Here is a 19,335-nt window from a genome sequence, read left to right on the forward strand (position 1 = left end):
GCCCATCACTGAACGATAGAAAATAACGATCATAGAGGGATAGAATTAATACATCGCACACGCATCGCTTGTCGTGCCATCAGTAGATGAGTTGTAAATGTATGGCTCAGTGATAGAAAGATGAGCGATGTTATAAGATACTATTTTTGAGCATCTGATGTAGATATGATTCTCATAATGATGGAGTTTTATTATAGAATGAGATGTATGTACAATGGATGACGAAAAGAGAAGGGAAATAGATGTTTACCGCCATTTTCAAATTCAAGATGGCGACTTCCAGTTACGCAAAATCGCCAACAATCCTATTAATATGAATATTTTTGGAATGGGGTTGATGAGTACACGACGGAAATCGATGTTTGGTGTCGTTTTGAAATTCAAGATGGCGACTTCCGGTTACGCAAAATCCTCTATAATCCCATCAATATGGGTATTTTTGGAATGCGGTTGATGAGTACACGACGGAAATCGATGTTTGGTGTCGTTTTGAAATTCAAGATGGCGACTTCCGGTTACGCTAAATCCTTTATAATCCCATCAATATGGGTATTTTTGGAATGCGGTTGATGAGTAGACGACGGAAATCGAAGTTTGGTGTCGTTTTGAAATTGAAGATGGCGACTTCCGGTTACGTAAAATCCTCTATAATCCCATCAATATGGGTATTTTTGGAATGGGGTTGATGAGTACACGACGGAAATCGATGTTTGGTGTCGTTTTGAAATTCAAGATGGCGACTTCCGGTTACGCTAAATCCTCTATAATCCCATCAATATGGGTATTTTTGGAATGGGGTTGATGAGTACACGACGGAAATCGATGTTTGGTGTCGTTTTGAAATTCAAGATGGCGACTTCCGGTTACGCTAAATCTTCTATAATCCCATCAATATGGGTATTTTTGGAATGGGGTTAATGAGTACACGACGGAAATCGAAGTTTGGTGTCGTTTTGAAATTGAAGATGGCGACTTCCGGTTACGTAAAATCCTCTATAATCCCATCAATATGGGTATTTTTGGAATGGGGTTGATGAGTACACGACGGAAATCGATGTTTGGTGTCGTTTTGAAATTTAAGATGGCGACTTCCGGTTACGTAAAATCGTCAACAACCCCTTCAATATGGGTATTTTCGGAATGCGGTTGAGGAGTACACGACGGAAATCGATGTTTGGTGTCGTTTTGAAATTCAAGATGGCGACTTCCGATTACGCAAAATCCTCTATAATCCCATCAATATGGGTATTTTTGGAATGGGGCTGGTGAGTACACGACGGAAATCGATGTTTGGTGTCGTTTAGAAATTCAAGATGGCGACTTCTGGTTAAGAAAAATGGTCTACAACTCTAAAACAATTTCTTTTGCATAAAAAACTTAAGAATAGAGTAATAAGAAATAATTATGAGACAAGGAACTAAAAGGAAATAAATAAAGAATATGATTTAAGCAAAACCGCAATCTTGAATTTCAAAATGGCGCCAGACAGCGATTTCTGTCGTACACTCATTGACTCCATTCCAAAAATGTTGAGCATTAAGAGTCACTACAGCGAATATTTGTTTTATCAGCCGCTGTGTTTATTTTAGACCGACGAAATGGGGACACAGTTAAACTTCGATATACATCTCGGTTTAAAAATTGTACGTTATATCGAAGCATGCAAAATTCTCACAGAATTGTTATCTATGGTACTTTATTTTGTAGAATTTTGATAACGAGTAACTAATTTTGAAAATCTTACCCACCTAGCAGTGTGAAACAGCTTTTCTCTTAAGAATATTATAGTGGTTCCATGAAAAAGATGTCACAATTACATTTCTTACTTACAATATTTTTTTTTATTTTGATTATAGAGATTTTAACCTTAAGGTCATTCGCTTCTTCGGGTTTGAAAATTCTCATATTAGAAATTTCTAACCCTATGTGCGGAGTCGAGAATCGAACCCAGGTGCGCTGCTTACAAGAGAATCGATTTACCAACTACGCTACGCCCACCCCCAGTTATAAGTTAATCTTTATTGAAAATTTTCTTATTTTGACTCATTTCCTAATAATTAAATCATTAGTCATTATTATTATGTCTGAGTTTGTAAAGTGTTTCTTAATATTCCCACCGCTTGCACCTCATCAAGTAAAAGCAATACATGAACTTATATCATTAGAATAAACTATAAAGATCCACTTGTATCCACGATTCAAGAAATTTTGAAAATATATTTCAGTCCGCTAACCGGTTTCTTAAATACCCCAAACCGGTCGTAAAACGTACACAGTAACTAAAATTATGATCTCTCACGCTTATTAATTTGATGTGGCACATAATAGGATTCGAAAACACTTTTCGATTCTAGTAACCAGATTCAGGAGTTTCAAAAACCAGCAGTAAAATTTTGATAAAAATCGCTGGATTCCTAGGGTACGTCATTTCATGCGTCACATCATGGCAAAATCAATGCAAAACAGACAAAACAATCATGAGTCCAGCGAACTGAATTCAGGAATATCCGAAATCGGAGTTAAATGTGTCCGCATTACTTTCAATATGATTCGTAGATCATGTGGTTGAAGTAATTTGATGACCCAAATGTTGAGAATGATAAAAAGATTCTGTAGTCCGAAAAACCGAATTCGGGAGATTCAGGAAGCGATTGTATCTGATATTATTCATTTGAGTTTTCAGTTAGAACTTACTGATCTTGTATTATTTATTGAGATACGTGGTTGGTTTTAATAAATTACGATCATACGCAAATGAAATTGGAAAAAATCGCTCTTTTAGCTTTCACTGAAGTAACCAATTGCGAACATGCTCATTAGAAGCCAAATTAATACGTTTTAAGATTGTGTGTAACATATTGAATTCTTAAAATATGGAATACATGCGTAATTGATGAGAAATTGGGACCTGAAAAATAAATTATAAAATAAGTACGTTATATCGAGTGACGCTATATCGAGGGTAACATACCCCGATATCGAAAATTACCTGTATTGGACAAATTGGGACACATTTTTTCTATCCTTTTCATTAACCATATAACCGATTCTGATTATTTGGTATACATTTCTCTAAAGGGGGTATTCCAGTGCAAAATTTAAAAAAATGATCTTTTTATTTTTGCATATTTTGCATCTTTAAAACAAGAAAAGAAAGATTCAGAAAAAGGTTTACTTGAATTTAATCTAGTTAGGCTCTTAGAGCTCATAATTTTTTCTATACAGTGTTGGGTAAAACATGTGCAAACATGTACTTTAATGTCATAACTATAATTATAATTAATATTATAACTATTTGTAGTTTTTAAGGAATTGTATGTGTTATTAGCGTCATGATGGCAGAATAACATTTGTTTAAAACTTTTTGTTGTGAAACATAATCTTTTCCGTATGTTTTTGTACTATTTCACAAAAAAACCCAAACGGAAAGGAACAGTTACACTTGTTTTGTCCAAAGAAAAAATGCACTTCGCATAATTTTTTTCAGTGTGCCGTCGTTAACGAATTTTTTGCCCATATAACGATATGGAATCAAATTAGAACTCTGAAGCACCAATTGTGCAGCTTTACTTTGCTTCGGTTCGGTTCAAGAACGATTAAGTTAACTGACGCGATCTAATAAAGTTCGGTATTTGTTACACATGTTTCACCCAACACTGTATAAGGCTGACAATCGGGTCAGAACGCTGATAAAACCGGAGGTAGACAAAATTTGGGGCTGATAAAATCGGGCCTTCACTGCATCTTGAATTTCAAAATAAATCCGAATCTTAGGTTGCAAAACCGGAAGTCGCAATTTTGAATTTCAAAACGACACAAAACATCGATTTCCGTCGTGTTCTCATCAACCGCATTCCAAAAATACCCATGTTGATGGGGTTGTTGACGATTTCACGTAACCGGATGTCGCCATCTTGAATTTCAAAACGACACCAAACATCGATTTCCGTCGTGTACTCATCAACCGCATTCCAAAAATACCAATATTGATGAAGTTATAGAGGATTTTGCGTAACCGGAGGTCGCCATCTTGAATTTCAAAACGACACCAAACATCGATATCCGTCATGTACTCATCAACCCCATTCCAAAAATACCCATATTGATGGGGTTGTTGACGATTTTACGTAACCGGAAGTCGCCATCTTGAATTTCAAAACGACACTAACCATTGATTTCCGTCGTGTACTCATCAACCCCATTCCAAAAATACCCATATTGATGGGGTTGTTGACGATTTTACGCAACCGGAAATCGCCATCTTGAATCTCAAAACGACACCAAACATCGATTTCCGTCGTGTACTCATCAACCCCATTTCAAAAATACCCATATTGATGGGGTTGTTGACGATTTTACGTAACCGGAAGTCACCATCTTGAATTTCAAAATGGCCACTAATCATCGATTTCCGTCGTGTACTCATCAACCGCATTCCTAAAATACCCATATTGATGGGGTTGTTGACGATTTTACGCAACCGGAAGTCGCCATCTTGAATTTCAAAACGACACCAAACATCGATTTCCGTCGTGTACTCATCAACCCCATTCCAAAAATACCCATATTGATGGGGTTGTTGACGATTTTACGTAACCGGAAGTCGCCATCTTGAATTTCAAAATGGCCACTAAACATCGATTTCCGTCGTGTACTCATCAACCGCATTCCTAAAATACCCATATTGATGGGGTTGTTGACGATTTTACGCAACCGGAAGTCGCCATCTTGAATTTCAAAACGACACCAAACATCGATTTCCGTCGTGTACTCATCAACCCCATTCCAAAAATACCCATATTGATGGGGCTGTTGACGATTTTACGTAACCGGAAGTCGCCATCTTGAATTTCAAAACGACACAAAACATCGATTTCCGTCGTGTACTCATCAACCCCATTCCAAAAATACCCATATTGATGGGATTATAGAGGATTTAGCGTAACCGGAAGTCGCCATCTTGAATTTCAAAACGACACCAAACATCGATTTCCGTCGTGTACTCATCAACCGCATTCCAAAAATACCCATATTGATGGGATTATAGAGGATTTTGCGTAACCGGAAGTCGCCATCTTGAATTTCAAAACGACACCAAACTTCGATTTCCGTCGTGTACTCATCAACCCCATTCCAAAAATATTCATATTAATAGGATTGTTGGCGATTTTGCGTAACTGGAAGTCGCCATCTTGAATTTGAAAATGGCGGTAAACATCTATTTCCCTTCTCTTTTCGTCATCCATTGTACATACATCTCATTCTATAATAAAACTCCATCATTATGAGAATCATATCTACATCAGATGCTCAAAAATAGTATCTTATAACATCGCTCATCTTTCTATCACTGAGCCATACATTTACAACTCATCTACTGATGGCACGACAAGCGATGCGTGTGCGATGTATTAATTCTATCCCTCTATGATCGTTATTTTCTATCGTTCAGTGATGGGCGGGAAGTCCATCAGTAAGTGAGCCTCATTTTTAGCGATGAGGAAAAAAACCGATTATTGCCACCCTTGTATACGCCTATACACTCACTCTTCTGTCTTGCTTCGGGGTGGCTGGGTTTACCCCTTACGCGGTTGCCATTCGCTGCGCCAACCTGCCTCGGCATGAACAGACCATTCATTCTCTTTTTTGCGCTTGGCCTTTTTCGCTCCAGCTAACCCATCACTAGTTAGCCGTGCCCGTCGTCTGTTGCTCGGTTCGCCAGATTCCCTGTAGCCTACTGGCAATCTGGATGGTTGCAGCCGAGACTGCGTTCCACTTCTCCACCGATTGACACATCCGCTGAATAAGGGTATCAGGGGTTGTGTCCCAGCCACAGACGTCAAGCATTGCTCTTCTTTCGACGTCGAACCGATGACATACGAACAGTATGTGTTCGGCAGTTTCATCTACACCTGGGCAGTCCGGGCAGACTGGGACCTCCGCGTGCCCAAACCTGTGGCGGTACTGACGGAAACAGCCATGGCCTGACAGGAATTGTGTCAGGTGGAAGTGAACTTCCCCATGGGGTCTTCCCACCCAGCTCGATATGCTAGGTATCAGCCGGTGGGTCCACCTACCTTTCGAGGAGTTGTCCCACTCACGCTGCCATCTGGCGACCGAGGTCACCCTGGTGCGCTCGCGGGCTCCCCTATTTCCACGTAGCTCAAAGCACTCCTCATCTTCCCGAATGACCAGCCCGACTGGCATCATGCTCGCTATCACGCAGGATGCATCGTGTGATACCGTGCGGTAGGCAGATATCACTCTGAGGCACATCACGCGGTAGGTGCTCTCCAGTTTCTGTAGGTAACTGGTTACCCTCAGTGCTCTTGACCATGACGGGCCGCCGTACCTGAGGATAGATACGGCAACGCCTGCCAGTAACCTACGTCTACTGGCGCACACCTTTGAGCTGTTGGACATCATTCTCGATAGTGTCGCAACAGCAGTCGACGCTCTCTTGCACGTTGTAAGTAGGGGTTTGCCCACTACTCGGGTTCTTAATTGCCCGGCGGACCCTTCCTTTCAGGGCGGCCTAGGTGCTTCTACCGGAATTTCGGATTTTCGTAACACTACAAACTAATAGAACACAAATAAATAAATTTAATTTTACCGTGTTTATTTCCACCAACTCTCCCTTCACTGCTGGTCGATTGTAGATACACTGCTGCTGGCGATGGCGGGAAGGCGGAGGTTTTTTCCCGACCGGCCGGGACAGCAACGGCCGAGTTCTCCTTGTTTACGTTGGCTGCTCCGGCAGCGGTCCTTAACAATTAGCTAGGGAGGTGAGCTTTGCTCCTTTGTCGGAACCTCCCTAGCGACGGTGGTGACGAATCACCGGATTCTTTGCTCCCCGCAAAGAATCCCGGAAGACACCGCAGTGTTCTTCCCAGGGGGAGCCGTTGTCCACCCTGCTTCGCCCTTCTTGGCTATTAGCTGGGAAGGAGAGCAAGGCTCGTTCGGCTTATCCTTCCCAGCGAGGGCGGATTGGTGCGTCTGGATCCTTTGCGGTTAGCCGGGGAAGCGAAAGCTCCTTGGTAATTAGCTTCCCCCGACGGCGATCCAGCACCACACTTACTACTGTGCCCGAACCACGAGCCGGCACTTTTCGACGGGTTTTTTTATCTGTCGCACGCGCGCACTTCACCTCACTGGTTAAACGTGGCGGGAAACTGTCCCGAAAAAACTTGTTCACGGACGTCTGTTTAACTTCGTGGTTCGTCACTTTCTAACTCGATGGCCGCCTTCCGCACTCCACTATCACCAACACCAAAAAAACGCACATCCCGCATAGCTGTCATCGCTATGGTACAGCATAGTCCGCACACTTTTCGCAGCGAGAGGAGAGCGGTTACCTGACTAAACCCTATGTTATTAATATACAAATATTTAACAAAAATTACTACACCTATCTGATCTAACAAAATCGTTCACAAACAAAAATATAAACAAAATTTAACGTAAAAAGCGAACGATCATATGGAACAGTGGTGAGCATAATTTTACGTAAACAATACACTCTACGGAGTGTATACGTAAAAAAAGGTATATTTCCACCCAGTGCTAAATTGTTACCCTGACGGGTTACAACGTATAGTCGACATGGCTGCCGATGGTCAGCTTGTCGTCTATAATGACTCCGTGAGACTTCAGACTTCGCTGTGAAGTGATCGCCACTTCTCCCACATGGATAACTGCATGTTGTGCCGACTTGCGGTTGTTGACGATAACTACCTCCGTCTTATGATGAGCGAGCTCCAGGCCTCTCGCGCTCATCCATTCCTCCACCGTGCTAATCGCGTGTTCTGCGGTTAGTTCTACCTCAGGAATTGACTCCCCGTAGACCTCCAAGGTTACGTCGTCGGCCAAGCCGACGATCTTGACCCCAGGAGGGAACTTCAATCTCAGAACCCCGTCATACATGAGGTTCCATAGCACCGGGCCTAGGATCGAGCCCTGCGGGACTCCGGCGGTAATCGGAACCCTTTTCTGACCGGCATCGGTCTCGTATAGCAGTACGCGGTTCAGGAAGTAACTTTCCAGGATCCGGTACAGACCCACCGGTAGGCTAAGCCGGTGTAACGAGAGCGCGATGGCATCCCAGCTTGCGCTGTTGAATGCGTTCTTCACGTCAAGTGTCACTAACGCACAGTATCGAATACCTCGCCTTTTTCGTTGGATCGCTATCTCGGCAGTATTTATCACTGCGTTGAGAGCGTCCACTGTGGACTTACCCTTCCGAAAGCCAAACTGGTTGCTTGACAGACCGTCCGTACCTTCCGCGTACGGGGTGAGCCTGTTGAGGATGATCCTCTCAAGCAGTTTGCCGGTCGTGTCTATCAGACAGATTGGTCTGTACGCCGATGGGTCGCCTGGCGGCTTCCCGGGCTTCGGCAACAGCACCAGTTTCTGCCTTTTCCATCTATCGGGGAAACGGCACTCGTCAAGGCATCTCTGCATAGCTAGCCTGAACATGTTCGGGTTCGCTATGATCGCTGCCTTGAGAGCGTTGTTTGAAACTCCATCCAGCCCTGGAGCTTTGTTCATTGCTAGGGATTTAGCCACTGCGAGTAGTTCTTCATTCGTCACTGGAGCCACCATTTCGACCGTGCCCGCACTGTCTCGTAGTGCAGGTGTCCAGGGGCTTGTGGCTCGAGACGGGAAGAGTACTTCGATAATCGTTGCCAACCGGTCCGGAAACCGTTCTGGGGGTGAGGAGCCCCCTTTGGTCTTGGCCATCACAATCCGGTAGGCGTCACCCCACGGATTCGCGTTGGCACTCTCACACAGGTTGTGGAAACACGCTCTCTTGCTGCTCTTAATAGCCTTGTTAAGGGCCAATTTCGCAGCTCGAAACACTTCACGGCGGTTCTCTCTTGCATCCTCGGTGCGAGCTCTTTGCATCCTACGTCTAGCTCTGAGACAGGCTGACCGTAGAGCTGCAATCTCGGCACTCCACCAGTATACCGGGCATCTACCGTTTCTTGGCAGTTTTTCTCGGCATAGTGGCGTCGCACGCGAGTGATAGAACAGCTACCAGCGCATCCCCGCTTAGACTGTCGGTGTTGGCCTCCAGTCCCAGGGCCGCGGTGAAAGCTTCGCTGTCGAATTGATTGGACTTCCACCCGCGTACCTGACAGGGATCTCCCGCCCTCGGATGCTGCACACCATAGTTGATCTTAAAGCGGATTGCTAAATGATCGCTATGGGTGTAGCCTTCGTCTACCCTCCATTCCATGCCTGGAGCCAGACTCGGGCTGGCAAAGGTCACATCAATCCACGCCTCCACTCCGTTTCTACGGAATGTACTAGCGGAGCCATTATTAGCTAGCACAGTATCGAGTTTCGCAAGCGCTTTCATTAGCGCTTGACCCCTGCTATTTGTACAGCGGCTGCCCCACTCCACTGCCCAAGCGTTAAAGTCTCCCGCTATTACTACCGGTTTCCGGCCCACTAGGTCCGGTTTTTATTCTTTGTGAGGCTTTGTATGTTACTCTGTAATATCTTGAATGTCGCCATTTTCGATATCGGTATTAGGTATTCCGTTCTGTACGTTATACCCCAGAGTAATTGCTAATTGCTTGACTACTTCCATGACGATAAAATACCCGTTGTCGTCTTTTGCTTCAATGACTTGCGACAGTGTTTGAAACGTTTTACCAACCGTTGACTGCAGCTTTTCTTTTTGCTGTGCAATTTCCTTCATTTTGTCTTCCCATCTTCTCCTAAGCTCTAGGAGTTGTTCTATTGTTATTATCTGGGGTTCTGTAGGTGTTTTTTCCTGCTCTGCTTTTTTTCGTTTTCTGTCTTCCTTTTCTTGCTAGAGTATAGTGTATTCTCCAGTCCCTGGTCAACACCTTTTGCATTGCTGGTTTCCGGTTTTTTATTTTTCGGTAGTAACTTTTTAATTGCTCCTAAGTTCCTACCTTTTGGTTCTACCGTTTTGCTTGTTTTGTCTTGCGGTTGACTGTATTCTTTCATCAGTATTGCAGGAATTCTTCAACATGTTCGCAAAACTCTCATAGACCGATGGGAACTCGTCTGCTTTTTCCAGAATGTTGTATCCATTGCTCACAGCTGCTCGAAATTCGTCTCGAGCTTCTTGAAAGGTAAGATTTTTTGTCGTCATTAGTTTTTTCATATCATTCTGCTTGCTTCGTTCGGGACACTCGACGTCTGTTGATTTGTGATTATCTTTGCAGTGCACACATTTCGTTTGATTTGGACAATCCCGGTCCTGGATCTGCTCTTCATGCGTTTCTCCACAGTGTCCACAACGTTTTCGGCTTTTGCAATTCGCGGCGATATGTCCGTATCGTAAGCATGACATACGGTTCAACCTTCGTTATGACTGAGTAAATTCGAATGTATCCTGGAAGCTTATTGCTTCGGAATACTATTCCAAGCTTTCTAATCGGTATTTTTTTTCCTGTGGCTGTGGTGCGCTGTAGTCGAAATACTTCTAAAATCTCCTTGTCCGTTTCAATATCGTTGACCAGCTCATCGTGTTGTAGTTCCTCTGGGATCCCTGCAATGACTCCTTTGACGGTTACAAAATTCTTCGGTATATACGCCTTGAACCGTTTCAGGATCAGGTTTTGACACGTCACTAGCCTGTTTGCATACTTCCAGTTGCTGAAGAACACGATCACCTTTGCTCGTCCAATCTTTTTGACGTCCATCACTGCTTTTGTGAAACCATTTTGTTTCAACAGCAGGCCTACTGCCACTTTATTGATTCCGCCAACTCGTGCATCGTTTTCCGCCATCTTTTCCTCGTGCATTTTTTCTACCACCACTTTATACGGTCCATTATCACACTGCTTGTATTGGAAATTTTCGGCCATTTTGTTGCCGCCATTGCTTGAACTGCCCTGAATGTTAGTTTCTTTATTTCCATATCCGCCATTTTGTATTATCGGTACCCCATCAGGGGCACCGTCACTTGCACTCATTTTCCTCTCCTGCGGTTTTGTTTTATTGTTCAATACTTCACTTTGAAACTAAATTAACTTAGTTCGACGATTGTCTATTGGAATGTGTTTTAGATATTAATCTGAAAAATTTTTAGCTGATGTGTTTTTCACTCGTAAAACCATCCGTACCCGTGCCCGATCGTAACCGAAGAGAATGAATATGGTGGAACACTCCACTTCCTGTTATCTTATAGCTACACACTAAAACTATATCGATATGAAGATGGTTTAAAACTTAATCTGAAAAGGGCATATCAATATTGCAACATTTTCTCTGTTCTTTAAAAGATATAATTGCGTTAGTGCAAAATCGCTGTACACGTGCATACGAATTTTTCTTGGACAGTTTATCTGTGACGGTGTAATAGGCCGAATCCCTTTAGACTTCGATACTGGCGGCACTGTAGCTGTTTACGGATTATAATCTTTCATAGCAGTAGGCGAACACTAGGTTTGTTCCAGTACCAGGAGAAACTGGAAGTACTCCGGAGCAAACAGGGAGAAAATCGTTCCTGTACTATCTTCTTCTCTCTTTTCTTCTTGTGGTGGCAAACCGGAGTGAAAAGGAGCAAGAATTTTTTGCTCCGGAGCAACAGGGAGTATCTTCCATGTACTGGAACAAACCTACTGCATCCAATTTTTTTCCACTCGCGAATAACAAAATCATTCGACCGTAGACTGTGGAGGTTATAACATCGTTTTGTTTTACACCACGTGAATTTGACGAGATTTAGTTATTTGGAAGTAGAATTGTCACCATTTTTTACGAAGAAATGTTATTGGAGGCGTATGACCTAACCGAAATTACGATAAAGGACCCACCCAACATTGGAATACCAGAGGATCCGGAAGATGGAAAAACCTACGAATACCGCGTTCGAAACCTACGAATACCGCGCAAATGATGCTGCACCGTACAGACTTATTGCGAAGCTGGTAGACGATAAAAATGGAGAAATGCGGATCAACAAACTATCATTGGGGAAAATACTATCGAAGACAAAGGAATACAAAAATATCGTAAACATCATGAGACCGCTCGGTCGGAAAAAGCTACTGGTATTCGTGATTTTGTTTGCAGTGGCGAACAAACTAACTACAAAGAGACAGTACAATGAAAGATTCAACTACTAATTCTATATTCCGCGTTGCTTTGTGTCGGTCACAGGAGTGGTAGCAGGTGTACCAGTCGAAATGACTACGGAAGAAATCAGAGACAATATGCAGTGCGAAGTCCCGATTCTCAATGTATACCGATTTAACCGTTACGTCGATAATCAAAAAACCCCAAGTAACAGAATAAGCATTATAACAAGGTTCAACCATTCTTTAAGAAGCCCATTCTTTAAGAAGAGTCGCGCAGATCGAAGAAAAGATGCGCTGATTGTTCACTACAGCACGACGACACGGAATGCGACGATTGTAACAACCTCTAAATGCCTCTACTGTAAATCTGTAAATTAACATCGAACGACGGACGCGATTTGCCCAGAATGGACAAGGCAAATATCAAACTAATTATGGCTAAGACAAACTTGACATACTTAGAAGCTCGAGAAATGAACCCAGTGCGAACACAAAACCGATATGAATTATTAGAAAAGGTAGACGAATTCCCTCCGCTGTCAAGCAACTATGCGACGATGACTGCTGGTAACTACAAGGCGAAGGATACACTTCAGTACAAGAAACAGAACAAGTGAGAGATGAATGCAACAAATATCGCTGAAACAATCACCGTATACAGGAACAGCAAGAAAAAGGTCAAACACACCGAAGACAAACAAGAGGAAAACAACGGGGTAGCGCTGTTCAACAAATACCGTATCACCGACTTCGACCGTTGGGCTCAGCACATTGAACAACAATTCAGATAAAGCTAGATCGGAAGAACGTTTTAAAAATGTTTTATGGTTGCCTTCTCTACTTACGTGCGCGTGGGACCAAGATACACACTAAAGAGCCTCTTTATTTCTACTCTCTGGTCTGCAGCCATGGAGTAGAATACACGTGTGGGAGCCACACGCATCGGAGTGAAGAGGTTTATTGTGATAGAGAAGAGCGGTGGTTCGCATGAAAAGTGGAAAGAGCGTTTGTTTCCCCTATCTTATTTGCTCTGAGGTGCATAACATCCCGGCATAGGTTGCAGAAATAGGTTGTTGATATTGCAATATTCCAAGCATAATCGTCTGACTAAGGAATTTCAACGCCAAAAAAAAAGAATTTCACAATGCTAAAAGTGCTTTTCGCGATAGATCATCAGAAATAAATTCCTATTAATGGAAATACAATGATCGGATTGCTAGTAGTACATATAGTTTTGTTTTAGACAAACGAACATGTTTTTAACTTTCATCGTATTTCTCTCAACTCAGTGAATTGGAACATGGGACAGAAGATTGAAGCGGCAGTGCGACTAATACGCAGAAATTGAAATATAACACACAGCGATAGGTATTTACAGTTAACCCTGTAACCACCATCCTTCTCGCGAACAACAAACTGAAATCCGACCATCTATTGTGTCTTCTAGAGATATACGCTGCAAATAAATTTGATTAGTTTTGGATTTGGCTTTCTCTCAATGACCACAAACAATATTCTATTGTTACTCTTGTATTAATTTCTACCATGTCTTAGTATGATAATTATGACTAAAGGGAAATATTACATCAATCAAACAACACATCAATGACAGTCGAGAGGCCATAGTAATGATCGTAGATGACTACAATTATTGTGGATTTCCTCGTTTTAAGCAAGCCGTACTGTTGCAATTTCCAATACCATCACATTCTCGACCTAGCTTTGTATATAACTTATACTACTTTGAACTGAAGCTAAAGTATGTTCGTGCGCGAACTATTCAGGTCCAGTTCTAACGGCCAAGCATACTACTCATGGTACGCATTAGCATGATTCAATATACACTGTTGCAGTGTATTCCTTATTAGTATCGTCCACTGTCAAAGCGTCCCGATACAGCAGCGTTGTACCGATCTTGTGGACGTCCACCGCCGCCACCTCCCATGAACTGACTTTGTCGGATGGGATCCATAAATGGGCCGGCGTTCATTTGCGGAGCTTTCCTTTCATTGTAGGTGCGATCGTACCTGTCCTGGCCATTATCCATACGCCAGCCATCATTGTTGATTGCCGCTGCCATGCTCATCTGAAGGGGTGCGGCGTTGTTGTGCCATGGTCCACTACCACCACCACCACCGCCTCCGGAGCGGTCATTGTAACGGCTGTCAACCGCCTCCAAATAGCGTGACTTCTGGGTCGGCCCGTTTCGATCTCGATCGTCACGAGGACCAACGTTTCCACGATAGTCGCCAACATTACCGGAACTGCTGGTGCGCTGGTCCTGATAGCGGCTGTCTATCGCCGGTAACGCTCTATCAAGATCTCGTTTATAATCATCGATCACACCACCTCCGTTACGCTTGAAATTATCCGCTCGACGAAAATCGTCAACCGCGCGTGGTTTGTAGTCATCGCGCGATTTGTAATCATCCCGTTTCGAGGGGTAGTCATCCGGACGCTTTTTGTCCCCAGTTGCTGGGTAGGATCCACGACTAGAACAGGACAGAACGGGAAATTTTTTATTTTATTGACTGATGCGATCAATGCAAAAAAAAACTACTCACCCTGAAGCTGAAATTGACGGTGGCGGAGGTGCTTCGAACCGTCCCGATGTTGCCGAACGTTTTCGATCTTCATCAAAGTGCGCATGGTCTGTGGATGGCCGCTTTAGGTTCCGTTTAGCCTCTTCAATCCTATGATTTATGTATTCGTTCACAAAGCAAAAGGAAAAGTTTCAAATAAAACATGAAATCGATTAGTGTCTCAATTGGTAAATTTTCGAGTGGGGAATTTTCCAAAACTTGTACGTTTTCTGAAGGAGTAGAACGACTGGTTGGAACCAATAGTTTTTGCCTGATAGCTTTAAAAATCATTGGAACCGTGACAACGACTAATTTGTTTCGGCTATAAATCACCTAACAACATTTTTGTTTCTACCTAACTCTGCAGATCGACATTCTATGAGCGATGAATCTACTAGATGACAAAATATCTCCTGCTACAACCAATTGATATGTGGGATGTGGCATTACTGCATGCGTTCCAGCAGGTGGTATAGAGTAGTCGTGATGTCTTCAAGGGGTTCATCGAAATAGCTGCTGTTGTCCTCTGAGAACATGCAATTCGTCCGTTCGTTTTGGGTAGAGGTTGAATTTACCAAAACGGCTAGTCGGATTTATACAGCTTTATAACAAACTGCTTCTATTGATCATGTATGTGTTAATTGACCACTACAACTTTGCCAATAATGATCAGCTACACGGCACGTCAAATCGATGCTCATCTCGCGGTCGTCCAACTCGTTCAGTCAATCCATAGTACTTATAGGCGATGTTACACTCGTTGATCCTTTAATTTGTTGACAGCTACTACTGCAAATCTAATGGATCCAGCAGGAGATATTTTGTCACAGCAAGATTTACTTCGTTTTCAGGAAACCGGCAGAATTTTAACAAAACGGAACATAAAAATAAAAATCTACAAGCTTGCCGTAGTGTATACTGCAAAACCAATCGATAGTTTAGCAGATGCGTACACATATTCCGACTTCGCGTTTGAATGCCGTGTAAAATATATAGAGAAAGAAAATGGATTAATCTTAAAGAGATAAATTTCAACCGTACTTCCTTTGCTGGCGCTTCAGTTCCAGACGTTCGAGTTCAATCTTCTCGCGTTCCAGCTTCTGGCGCTCGCGTTCAATACGCAGCAGATCGGCCTTTTCCTTTTCAATGCGAGCCCGTTCAATGGCTAGCTTCTCCCGTTCGCGTCGCAGCATCGCTTCTTCCTCGCGCTGGCGAGCACGCATCTCCCGGCGTCGTCGGTCCTCCTCACGCAGCTGGCGTTCCTTTTCCCGCAGCCGTTGACGGTCGCGTTCTTCGCGTATTTTCTGTAAGGATAGAACCTCACGCTCCCTATCGCGACTGCGCTGTGGATCTCGACGATCTCCATCTCGTTCACGGCGATCACGTGGCTCGTCTTTCTTAGCAATAGCATTTTTGTCATTTTCAGTGTCATCTTTAGCTTTTTCATCTCTAAATTGACTCCTTCCACGAATCTGCGATTTACCGCGATTCGGAGACCTTCCTCGCGCAGGCGATCTGCCACGGTACTGAGATCTGCTTCTGTGATGTGACCTGTGACGGTCGCCGCCATTCGATCTGCCGTTGTCGTCGTCCTTCTTCTTTTCGTCTTTTTCCTTGACTTTGCCACTATCAGCAACTCCCTCCAAAGTGGTGGTTGCTTTTGTTGGTGACGTCTTGGCATCGCCGCTACTTCCGGCGGGTTTGGCTGGCCCTAGATCCGACTTTGCTCGCTCGACCGAGATCATACCCCCATGTAATTCGGTTCGATGTAGATTAGTAATACACTCCGTTGCGTCTTTTGCTGATGCCATCGTCACGTAACCATAGCAGCGACTTCCCGGGGTACGAGTATTCGTGACCACCTTTGCTCCGATCACTTTACCGTACTTAGAGAAAATCAACTTCAGATCGGTCGCCCGGGTCAACGATGACAGTCCTGATACCCAGAGATTGCGGGACACCGTTGAGGGGGACTTTTCGCTTGAACTCGGCGATGTTTTTGACTTGGAATCGATGGGTTTTGCAGAACTGGATGATGACTTGCCGCCACTCTCTGCAAACACAAATTCCGGATCCAAACGAACGAGAAATATAGACAAACATTATACATTATTTTTGATAGTGGCAAAATTTGTAGGATTTGTTTTTGGTCTTGTCACTGTCGCGCTACAGTTCATTCGTTTTGTTTCAGGCAATTTACGACGAAATTCTTCTGCTCCGCTTGAACCGTTTTCCGAAAAAATGGAAAGATATGAAATTACACTACCACTAGCACTTTAAATTACACACTACTTGAAAACAGTTTTGATTCGACATTAAGCAGTGTCTGACACAGCGTCGAAATAAAAATCTCATTTTTTTAACATCAAAACACAGCTTTAGCTGCCTCGGTATGTAACTTAGCGTATATACCTTTTTTGAGATTGTTATGGTTAGAAATTACCTTGATCCTTCGATGTTGCCGTCTTGTCGCTGAAAAAGAAAAACGATTAATTCATCCGCAACTTTTTTTTCAAGTTCAAAATTACCTCTTAGTGTCACCCTTTTTATCGTCATTGGTGGATTTAACCTCAGATTTTTTATTTTCCGTTCCTTTCTCAGCATCAGCTCCTGAAACAAAGGAAACCGTTAATGTAAAAATAAAAAAAAATCGTTGCATCGAGACGTTTTCTTTAAATTCAGAATGAACCAAACATTTCTGGACATCAACAAAGCCAGTTAAAGCTTCTCAACCAGTTGTGTAGTTATCATCATAAATTCTATCCTATTTAGTTTCGTCTACTTGTAAAACGAACTACTTAACCTTATTAACTACAGTAAAGCTTATCGATATTCAAAAAAAGATCAATTCTCAGCCCATCGCCCAAATATTCATAACAAATTATGCTAACGCCGTCGCTAATTTTTGTACCCTAAAAAACCTATTTGCGTGAAACCCCTTTCATTAAAACTTTCTAATCGATCAGACATCGTAACGAAGATAATTTTAATTCCTCACCTTTCTTATCGCTCTCGATGTTGCTATCGTCGTGAAGCAATTTCTCATCCTCTTCGCCGATGGTCAAGTTGAGCGAGTCTTCATTGTCCGCTTCCTTTGCGTCCTCTTTGCCATTAGTAGTCGCCGCAGATTTAGGCTCGCTTTTCGGCTCCTCCTTCTAAGAACACATGCGCTTGGTTTATCTCATTTTCTTCCTAACACAAACCAATTATTTCGCTTACCTCCTTTTTTATATCATCCTCCACTATCACCACGTCTGCGTCGTCGGTGCCATTTGCATCGGCATCATTTCCAGTTCCGGGTTTAGCCTTCTTGGCAGGAGTTTTTCCCGTGATCGCAATCTCGAACTCGTACGTTTCAGGATTGTGTTTTTCATCCTTCAGAGCCTAATGTAACGAAAATTTGACCATATAGGTGATTGGCATTTTTCACTCCGAGCGAGGAAATTTTCGGATTCACCGAACAATTCAATATGGCGACCAGCTGTAGAAAAATCAAAATGTCTGCGCTTACCTGAGTCAGTCTCTCGAGCAGCACATTTTTCACTCCATTTCCATCTTTGCCACGTTTTTCCAGTTCCTGCTTGAGATCCACGACTCGCAGTTCATGAATCTTTCGTTTTTCCATCGTGTCCGACATGATTCACTTTTAGTTTAGAACCACAAAAGTTGGAATGCGTGTAATTTCTTCCTACTATATTCACACGGACAAAACGACTTTACACAACCTACCGCTTCAAGTAGTGAAACCAAAATGACAGTGGATTCGTTTTTCGGGTGATTTGATTATCCAGAGAGAACTTCTTTGTGATTATCCAATTTTGATGATGTTGGCAATCCTGCAGCTTGCAGCCCTTAATATACACGGTTAAAATAAAATATCCAATAATACGAATCAAAAGTACCCAGTCTTCATTCAATTATATTCTTGTAATTCAGCTTTTGGCAGGTAGTTGCGTTTTCAAATGTGCACTCCACCAAATACAAATTTGTATTTGACTCCACTTTGACAAGTAATCTGTCCATAGTCAATTTTGACAACTCGTCAGTAGGGTCAACTTTGACGAGTAGTTCCTTCAACCTCAAGTTTCACAACTCTCACCTACCCTGCTCGTGCACATTTACGTTCTCAACTCAAATAGGATTATTAATAAATTTATCAGATATTAGCAACTGCTTACCAGCTACTAGGAGTGTCGAGAGAAATGAGGGATTCGATACTCTGCTCCAAAGAGAATAGGGAAAGAGACGAATAGTGTGAAGCCAAAAATACCTTATTGGGCAGACCACTCGTGCAATGTAAATAAACATTACTCATGCCTGAGTTAGAGGAGATAAGTATTGTACATCTAATCAAGAAATTTGAGTTTTCGTGATTGTAAGGTGCATGCTAGAGTATATGTATGAGTAAAAACAAGCTTTAGAATTATTTCATCTCTTTGTTTCGAAATGCACATCTTTTGATAAACAAATCCAACGATCGACGTACGGTTTGTTTTCAAAATATAATAGGAGTCATTTAAAGTGCTGCCGGTGAAAGCGGTTGCCAAAATTATAGTGTTAAAATCATCATAAAGAGAGTGTTGCCGTTTTGACTGATTTTCACTCTTCGTCTCTTTCCCTATTCTCGTTGCTCTGCTTGAATTCATCATGTACGATATAACCAGTAAAAACCCAATGAAACTCAATGTTGA

The 19,335-nt window shown here is 42.7% G+C and overlaps 1 protein-coding gene across 1 annotated transcript; it reads right to left on the reverse strand.

Moving 5' to 3' along the window:
- Positions 1-13,576: 13,576 nt before the first annotated feature.
- Positions 13,577-18,402, reverse strand: LOC131685603 (scaffold attachment factor B2). Its single transcript, XM_058969455.1, has 8 exons — positions 18,156-18,402; positions 17,864-18,028; positions 17,643-17,799; positions 17,173-17,254; positions 17,088-17,116; positions 15,686-16,697; positions 14,627-14,755; positions 13,577-14,554 (listed from the first exon to the last, which is right to left on the reverse strand). The coding sequence occupies exons 1-8, from the start codon at positions 18,279-18,281 to the stop codon at positions 13,927-13,929; spliced, it is 2,328 nt and encodes a 775-aa protein (XP_058825438.1). The 5' UTR covers positions 18,282-18,402; the 3' UTR covers positions 13,577-13,926.
- Between the last annotated feature and the right edge of the window lie 933 nt (positions 18,403-19,335).

This window comes from Topomyia yanbarensis, chromosome 2, assembly GCF_030247195.1.
Source record: "Topomyia yanbarensis strain Yona2022 chromosome 2, ASM3024719v1, whole genome shotgun sequence".
Taxonomy (NCBI): Eukaryota; Metazoa; Arthropoda; class Insecta; order Diptera; family Culicidae; genus Topomyia; species Topomyia yanbarensis.